Below are 9,077 nucleotides of genomic sequence, written 5' to 3'. Positions count from 1 at the left end.
GAAAGCAGATGCATGTTAAATTGAAGGGAAATATAGGTCGATCTGAAAGCTGACACAAGTTAAATTGAAGGGAAATATAGGTGAAAGGAAAATATAGGGGAATCTGAAAGCTGACACAAGTTAAATTGATGGCAAATATAGGTGAATGTGAAAGCTGACACAAGTTAAACTGATGGCAAATATAGGCAAATGTGAAAGCTGACACATGTTAAATTGATGGCAAATATAGGTCAACATGATGGCAGAAACAAATTAAATTGATGGCAGATGTAGGTCAATGTGATACCAAATGTACTGCAATGTATAATTGGGGTTCATCCTGTCAAGAGGTGGTAACATTTTTAAGAAGTATACTTTAAAATTTGTGGACAGAAATGAGAGTTTCAAAATGTATGCTGAAGGGTGGGATTTCTCTATCCAATACAGTCAGATATGAAGGATTACCTTTCTCTCATTTTGCATCAGACATAGTGCTTAAAATAAAAAGGGACATACCAAAGCCATGGAAATTGCTTTAGGAATAGAGATGTCAATGGTTTGTGAAATTTCTACCAGTTAACTATCAATCCTAACGATCAGTTACTGGGTACCTGATCAAAGAGAAATTGTATTACATGTGAACCTGAACTGATTTTCAAATTAGCTACACATATTGGCTGTCAGCTTTATTTAGGACAACTCCTATGTGTGCATTAATGATGTTGTTGTGTAATTATGAATCTGCACTGGTGTATTTAGTTTGGCATATATTCAGTTACTTTGTTTCTTGTAGTGTATTTTTGTTTATATAATTAAGCCTTAGGTAGAATAAGAAAATGAGCATATAATAAAAAGTTTACTGCATTTGTATGGGAAAATATGAACTCATTTTGTCGGATGGATATACTGCACTCCCAAGGTCGTGCAGTATTTCCATTAGAAAAACTCGTTCATATCTTCCCATACAAATGCAATAACTTATAAATCCCAGATTGTTTCATATTGGCTAAATTCATCATATCTAGTAATAAAAGGAAAAAAGGTTTTTCGGTATAAAACAGGGTACTTTAAAAACAAGATGATGCTTTGGTTATTTCACAGATATTTTATTTCAAAAATGAAAAAGTTTTCTTTAAAAACATCAGCATTGAAATTTTGTAGATATCAACCATTTAACTAAGTGCCGTAACATGGAACTATGATTAATGGTTTGACATGACATCTCTCTGAATCAAGTAGTGAAGTCAAATCAGTATTAGTCAACCATAATTAATCAATTTGCAGCAGCATGAAAATCATACCCGTCTATATATATTACTAATAAAACATCAAGCATGTCAGTTGGTGAAAAATGTTACAGAGTATGTCTTCATTAAATACAGCTGAAATGTACTGATAGACAAGGCTGGTGTTTTTTCAGCAGCACTACTGGGTGCTTTGAAAACCTTGTCATAATTTTCCAGAGAAAATGAATCCCTGGGCAAACAAGCTTATTTGTCAATGCTCAACATTTAATGTAAGAACACATTCTGATTGGATGCCATTAGTCTCATGACCCCTGAAGATAAAATGCATCAACATTTGAAGGTCAACATTTATAACCCAAGTCGAACAACAATCAGTTTAGGAGAAAGAGAAAAATATAGCTAAAATGATAATGTAAAAATGACATTTGTATGGAGATACATATATACATGTAGATAGAGGATTGCAAAATATAAACAACACACAACTTTCAAGACACTATATTCACCATATTATTGCAATCGAGGAGCAAATTTTGACCTTGCTATGGACTTTCTTTTTAGGGAACTTAATATTTCAAATGTCACAAAAGTAAATGGGCTTTCTCTCAAGTTATATACCTGCTAGTCCCAAGGTGCTAATCTCCATTTTGCTAATACAATGTACAAGACAAGATTTACTTGATTTTGCTGGTTCACATCCTTGACTATTATAAACTGAATCACAAAGCTACTAGCTTTAATGAACATACCAATTTAATGTTATAAAAGGCTGGCAAGACAACACACATTCTATAAAGGCTGTAATTAAACGTCTGAAAGAACAAAATCTTTTGGAGTCACAAATTCTTATTCTAACTCATTGCTCATTTTTTCTAATAAATTCCACTGATGGGCATATTTAAGTTTGAGAAAAGGGAAATAATTTGATGGTTTTGATCATACCGAATGACTGAATTTTCAACTTAACTGTAATTCCTGTACTTAAATATTTGAATTTACACATAGAAAAAAATGCAAGACCAGTTTAATTCTTATATAACATGGTATAAATGAAAAAAAAGGAAACAGTTCATTATACTTTTTACTATTCACATGGCTATACTGAAAAGTAGGACAATCAAACTTTTCCTTAAAAAAAAACATGGCAAAAACCAATTGTTTGTCAAATCTTTCTAAAATGTTGAAATATCTATAGCAATGATTGCAGTTTATTAAGTTTTCTGGCTGGTATGAACTAATACAAAATTTGTTTATGTTTACACAACCAATTTGTAGAGAACTTTATACCATTCTTCATTATTGGGTGAATAATTTAATTCCTTTTTGGCACAATGAAGAGTCAATTTTAATTATCTCCCTTTTCAATTTTACAAACACCACAATTGGTGACAGTATTCTTAGTTGACACGGATATATATGAAATGCCCATTTCTAAATATACCATAATAAGAAAATACACACTTTTAAATGACACAAAAGCTTGATACATTCAGAGGTATATATATATATAACGTGCTTTTTAAAAAATACCTTTTCACATTACAAATCCTTTCATTTGAAATTTAAAAGATCTGAATCAAATTTATAACATGTATGAAAGTTATGTCCAACAAATATTTAAAAAAATAAGCTGTTACTTAGCAACAACAAAAAAAACATGATGAAAATGGGCAAACTTGTGAAAGTCTTGCTAAAATAAGCCACCTGTGATTGCAGATTCCCCAAATTTTACATTACACGCGACTCCATGAATTGTAAAAATGGTACAAAATCTATTTTCTTACAATGTAATAATTGTCAACTATTTTCAATGGTGCAATTTACACAGGTATAAAAATCTCACTAATCATCATGCACAATCAATAAACTGTATATAAAATGTCAAACATCATGCCCTATTTAAATTATTTTTTTTTCATTGATGGCTACTTACAAAATCTATATTCTGCTGTTGGTACAAATCTCCACTAATATTATTTCATTCCATTCCTTTACTTTATTTTATCTCTCAAGTAAACTTTTCTAAAAATAACATAACATTTTACAAATCTTGCTGTTCAAAATGTTCACCGATGCCTATTTCTACAGTCACTGGTTAATTTCACTTAAGGAATCGTTCAAAGAAAATCGTATTACAAACACTATCATAGTATTGATCCAACTAACATTCTCAAAAATTCTGCATACTCTTTAACCTTTTTCGTTCAAATGTTTCCAAACACAAAAGTTAAAAGGCATTGTAAAGAGGCAAAAAAATCTGTGATACATAGCATATGGGCATGGGAAATTCAAAGCTGTTACAATGTAATATAAAAGCAATTAAGATCTAAAATACCATGTGAACTGCTTTAAAATGAGCCATCAGCTTGAAACGTTCAGTATTTCTTATAGGAATTTACATAACTCAATCATTGGATCTATTTGTCTGCTCTTCCATCTAGTTTTACTGGTACCTAGAAAAACAAACGTTTAAATTAAATTTGAAAATATGAAAAACAATATGAAAGATTGAGAGATCTGAAAATATAAAGATCTGTAAAAGATCACAACTGATTCTTGATTAACTTTAACTCAAAGAAATTTATTCTTAACCAAATTCTACCAGAGATCAATGCCAAAAAAGGGACTTTCAAATGAGCTTAGATTTCCATCTGTACAATGTTCAAGTATGTCTCCCACCCCTTTAAAATATATTTGCAAAATATATCTCTGGCTAATTATAAGAGCTATTCTGACTCACACTATGTATTTATAATTGATCTAAACACAAGAAAGTTTAGATTAATTCCACAAGTATCAGTCAATGCCAATACTGACCTAATCTTAATAATAATTTACGCTTCGGCATCCCTCAGTGCGCAGCAGAGGATCATGGAGAAGATCATACCCAGAATCTGAAAGGAAGAGAGCACTGTAAAGATTGTAAAAAAGAACACTGTAAAGATTGTAAAAAGGAACACAGTAAACATTGTAAAAAGGAACACTGTAAAGATTGTAAAAAGGAACACTGTAAAAACTGTAAAAAGGAACGTTGTAAACATTGTAAAAAGGAACACTAACAATTGTAAAAAGGAACACTGTAAAAAGGAACACTGTAAAAAGGAACACTGTAAAAAGGAACACAGTAAAAATTGTAAAAAGGAACACTAAACATTGTAAAAAGGAACACAGTAAAAATTGTAAAAAGGAACACTGTAAACATTGTAAAAAGGAACACAGTAAAAATTGTAAAAAGGAACACTGTAAACATTGTAAAAAGGAACACTGTAAACATTGTAAAAAGGAACAGTAAAAATTGTAAAAAGGAACACTGTAAACATTGTAAAAAGGAACACTGTAAACATTGTAAAAAGGAACACTGTAAACATTGTAAAAAGGAACACTGTAAACATTGTAAAAAGGAACACAGTAAACATTGTAAAAAGGAACACAGTAAAAATTGTAAAATGGAACACTGTAAACATTGTAAAAAGGAACACTGTAAAAAATTTAAAAAGAAACACTGTAAACATTGTAAAAAAGAACACTAAAGATTGTAAAAAGAAACTGTAAAGATTGTAAAAAGGAACACTAAAGACTAAAAAGAACTGTAAAAATTGTGAAAAGGAACACTGTAAACATTGTAAAAAGAAACACTAACGATTGTAAGAAGGAACACTGTAATCATTGTAAAATGGAGCACTGTAAAGACTAAAAAACTGTAAACATTGTAAAAAGGAACATTGTTGTTGTTGTTGTTGTAGGGTTTAACGCCATTTTTCAGCACACAATAGGCTATACATGGCAGCCAGTATTAATGGTGGAGGAAGAACCTGGGAAAAGCCCGGAAAGAACCACCGACCCATGAGTAGCTCCTGGCAAGCTTTCTCACGTACCCACATTGGCCAAATTGGAGACTCGAACCCATGCAGAGGTGAAATGGCTGTGATCCATAACGGAGAGTGCTTTAAACCACTCGGCCACTCAGGGCCCCAAAAAGGAACATTGTAAAGAATGTAATAAAGAAACACTGTAAACACTGTAAAATGGAACAATAAACACTGTAAAAAGATGCCATTCTGTTTATAATAATGTTTACGCTATTGATTTCTTCAATGAACGTGTGTTGTAATTACGTTCACATATCTATTTGACCATCTCTATCAATATATCCACAATACTTTTAACATTTGCTTAATTACCATAGCTGCCAACCTTCCAGGCTCGCAATTAGTGAAAATAGGGATAAAAAGTAGTGAATTTGGACATGAATTAGTGAAAGATACCATGACAATAACTCCATCCACTCTGACCGTCAATACTACCCTATATCAAGATCACAATATAAAACTAAAACACTGCATATATGCAGAAATATATCTGCATTTCTATGTATTATGGTATTCATAAACTTCACTTGTTCTTGTGGTTATTTATCAAGACATGATACTGTGGCAGACTTGAACTTCCTCAACTGCTTGATCGTAAATTTGTTTTCTAAACAGTTCAGACTTCTTGCCTGCTGGTTATCTTGGCGACTAAAATTGCTGACAAATTTTCTGCAGCTAAGGAGGCCATAAAGTCTATCTTATTTTTCCTCACTAGAGAAAGTACTTTTTCGCTGTCACTGTTGCTGTGAGGAAGCACAGGAGCTGCAGCACTTTTGATTCTTCCACAGGAAAATTTGGAAACGATTTTCAAGTCCGGAAACATTTGTCAGATCAAATGTCTCCAGCTGATAAAGGTAGATTGTGTTCAACAAGAAAACTCACAAATAATGCTTCAGTGTTGGTAGCTTGCAGGTCTTCCGCCGATGGCCTAATATATTCCAGAGCTGAAATCTGCGAATTCTTAATTTTCCCAACTTCTACATGTTTTTTGCAACCTATGTGCTTCCTCACATCATCTCTGCCGCTACTAAAATGTGTAACACACTGTGTGAAAAAAGCATGACGTATATCAATGTTAAATGGCAGAATGCATGGCCAATTTTTGATATATTCCAAATTAAACTTCACTTTTTGAGCAATGCATTTCTTTTTCCTTGGTGGTGAAGACATTTTTAAGATCTTACATGCTATGTCAAACTGCAACTCAAATTAGTGTTTTTGACGCATGCGCAGAACAAAATTCCGGTTAGGCCCCAGTTTCTCTCAAAAACATTTGTAACACTACTCTTATACATATAGATTAAAATAGGCTAAAATGCTTGCTACCGGGCCAACTGTACTAATTGACTGTAGTTCTAATATCGCGACCAGCAGTACCGGACCATTTCAGCAACTGCCAATATCACGACTAGTGCTTAACAGGAAAACGGTTATTTTATTAAAGATTTAAAATAATTGAGAATTGGAGAATTCGTGAATTTTTGGCTTGCGGCGTGAATCCCTGAATCACTGAAAAAGTCATGAAATTCACACCAAATTCGTGAGGGTTGGCAGCTATGAATTACTGACTGAGAACATGCATATAATTAAATTATTCCCATATGCAGAAACAGATCCTGTATGACCACACACAGGCAGCCAAGTGTCCTTTACACTTAGGACTAAATACCATGTCTTTTTGAGACAGTCATTATGGCAGCCATAACTGATAGAGATATTTTCAAGATATGACCATCCATTCAAATTGGATTTCAATTTGGCACCATTTTTATTTAGGACAAATTAGATGTCATCAAAAGTGTTTTGGTAAAATTCCATGTCATAATGATCATCTATCAGGGACAAGATTTGTAAGACAGTCAAAGTCTGTGATGATAGTACAGTGTGGAAACCATGTATACTGTTTCAGTCACAATTACCTTGGCCTCTAACCCCAAAACTAATGGTCTTTTTCCTTATCCCTATAACCAAGCCATCCATAAAATGTGTCCAGGTCAGTGATGTAGAACCTAAGCCCAAGTACATGGTATCCACAAAGATGGTAGAGAACTGTTCTTGTCAAATGATAAGCACGTAACTGTAATTCAGAACTGATACCTAATGACCATATCCTTGGCTGCAGCACTATTGTTAATCAATAAATATAGATAAAGGATGAGACAGATTATCCAAGAAATTGTAACTTACCAAGATTACAGCAATTCCAATGGCCACTCCAGCAAAAATCATCAGATGTTCTCTGAAGAACTGAAACAGTTTCTCATTGCAGGGCTGACAAAAAAGTGGAAAATATGTTAGTGAATTTAGGTAAAATATAACGTTTATGAAGAAATGACCTTCATAAATATTACAGGCATCAATTTTAGCAAATTAAAAGAATCTCAAATTCCTTTTCCCTTCAAATTCAAGCATTTGGTTTAAACAATATAATTTATTTTTCTTTATTGCTGATTTATCTTTCTTTTCATACAAAATGGCACGTGATAGTCATTTAATCCATCATGAAACTGGAAAGAATACCAATAAAACTTGGAATCTGCATAGATTACTAAGAAACTTGTCAAAAGATGCAAGTTTGTTATTAAAAGCCCTCTTTTTCAGTTGGATGCTACTGATGGCTGGAGGATGGCTTGTCGATAACTTGCTGTGCTGACAAAATCAGGCCTAATGGATAAGTACCTTCACTCTGAGAAAGTCGAATAAGCCAAACAAAGGCAGCTTTCATAAATATATCATCCTCATACATGCCACCCCCACCCACCCCAAGTGAAATAAGCATAATTATTGCTTTTATAAGTGGGAAAAAAGTATATTTGGGCATAAAAAGTGTAATCTATATATTACATGTCAGAATTACAGCATATATGAAAAAGATACATTTTTACAACTAACCTGATTCTGCAACTGGTCAAAATACTTGTCACAAAGGGCAAAAAAAATCAAACTGGATTAGAACCAGAACACAAACAAAAAATATACTGAAAAATTATTTTTATTCAGCACTCACTTCAACCAGTCTACATGTGTAACTTTTGCTGAATGATTGTGAACTGGAATTCTGCAATGATCCCAGTCAGGTGCTCAAAGTGCTCTATTACATTACACTTATATTCTTCTTTTAAACTTTGAAAAGTAGTGTTGATTTGTCACTTTTTCTGATCTGACATGTTTTGAAGTTTGAAAAGATCCATTTGCTCTAACATTTCCATGACATAACATCAACAACTCACACCCTAAAGCCTTTCACTTAACATCTGACGCCATTTTCTTTAAAAACACAGACTGGTTTTCCACCTATGTTATCAATAAAATTAATCTGTACTGCAAAGTTCACTTCTGAAGAAACCCATCTGTTTTCTTTGAAATGGGTCATATACATTTGCTCTAAATAACAAATAAGGAAAAGTCTTCTCATGCTAGTCATATGCAGCAGTCACTTTTTTTAAAGAATATTCTCAATTTTAAAGGAGTGGAATTAAAAAGATGATAATAAAATGATAAAAACAGGTTTTTACTGCTTTATTGTTTTAATATTTTTTAATGTAACAAAAGCTTTATCCATATGCAGTCTCACGGAAAATTTAATTTGGTAAAAAAAGGCATTAATGATTATGCCAAAAGTGTATTGGTTGGCATGTAAAGAACAAAGATGCTGCAATAGCCTGAAACACATGGTAATATCTGAGAGCCTGAAAAGTTCTTTTGTGATCCAACTAATCCACTTAAAATGGTGCCTGCTGAGATATCAGAGAAACTTCTAACAGGGATAAAGAGATGCTTCTAACCATTTGATTTAGGCAAAGAGCAACATACAGCTCTGACTGAACAAAGTCAATAATCTCTAACACAAATGTGACTCGGACTAAAGTTGTTTTAATTTATTCAAGCAATAATGAAGGTAAATGATTCTCGACCAGAAAGCCAGGCTGGCACAAAGGCAATCAAAGTTATCACGGAAATAAAGTCCCAGTGAGCCATGACT

The 9,077-nt window shown here is 32.8% G+C and overlaps 1 protein-coding gene across 1 annotated transcript in view; it reads right to left on the bottom strand.

The window, feature by feature from the left end:
• Window positions 1-1,064: 1,064 nt before the first annotated feature.
• The window catches only part of LOC149787643 (CD9 antigen-like), a 119,378-nt gene continuing 111,365 nt past the window's right edge, over window positions 1,065-9,077 (bottom strand). Inside the window, exons 6-8 of the mRNA XM_089973822.1 lie at window positions 7,283-7,366; window positions 4,044-4,120; window positions 1,065-3,679 (exon numbers count right to left, since the gene is read on the bottom strand). Coding sequence (XP_089829948.1) covers window positions 4,061-4,120; window positions 7,283-7,366 — 144 coding nt within the window. The 3' untranslated portion in view covers window positions 1,065-3,679; window positions 4,044-4,060. The remainder of the gene's footprint in view (window positions 3,680-4,043; window positions 4,121-7,282; window positions 7,367-9,077) is intronic.

This window comes from Sinohyriopsis cumingii, chromosome 11, assembly GCF_028554795.1.
Source record: "Sinohyriopsis cumingii isolate HCF-2022 chromosome 11, ASM2855479v2, whole genome shotgun sequence".
Taxonomy (NCBI): domain Eukaryota; kingdom Metazoa; phylum Mollusca; class Bivalvia; order Unionida; family Unionidae; genus Sinohyriopsis; species Sinohyriopsis cumingii.
Note: the sequence above shows the minus strand (reverse complement) of the source record. Positions and strands in the feature narration are given on the sequence as shown.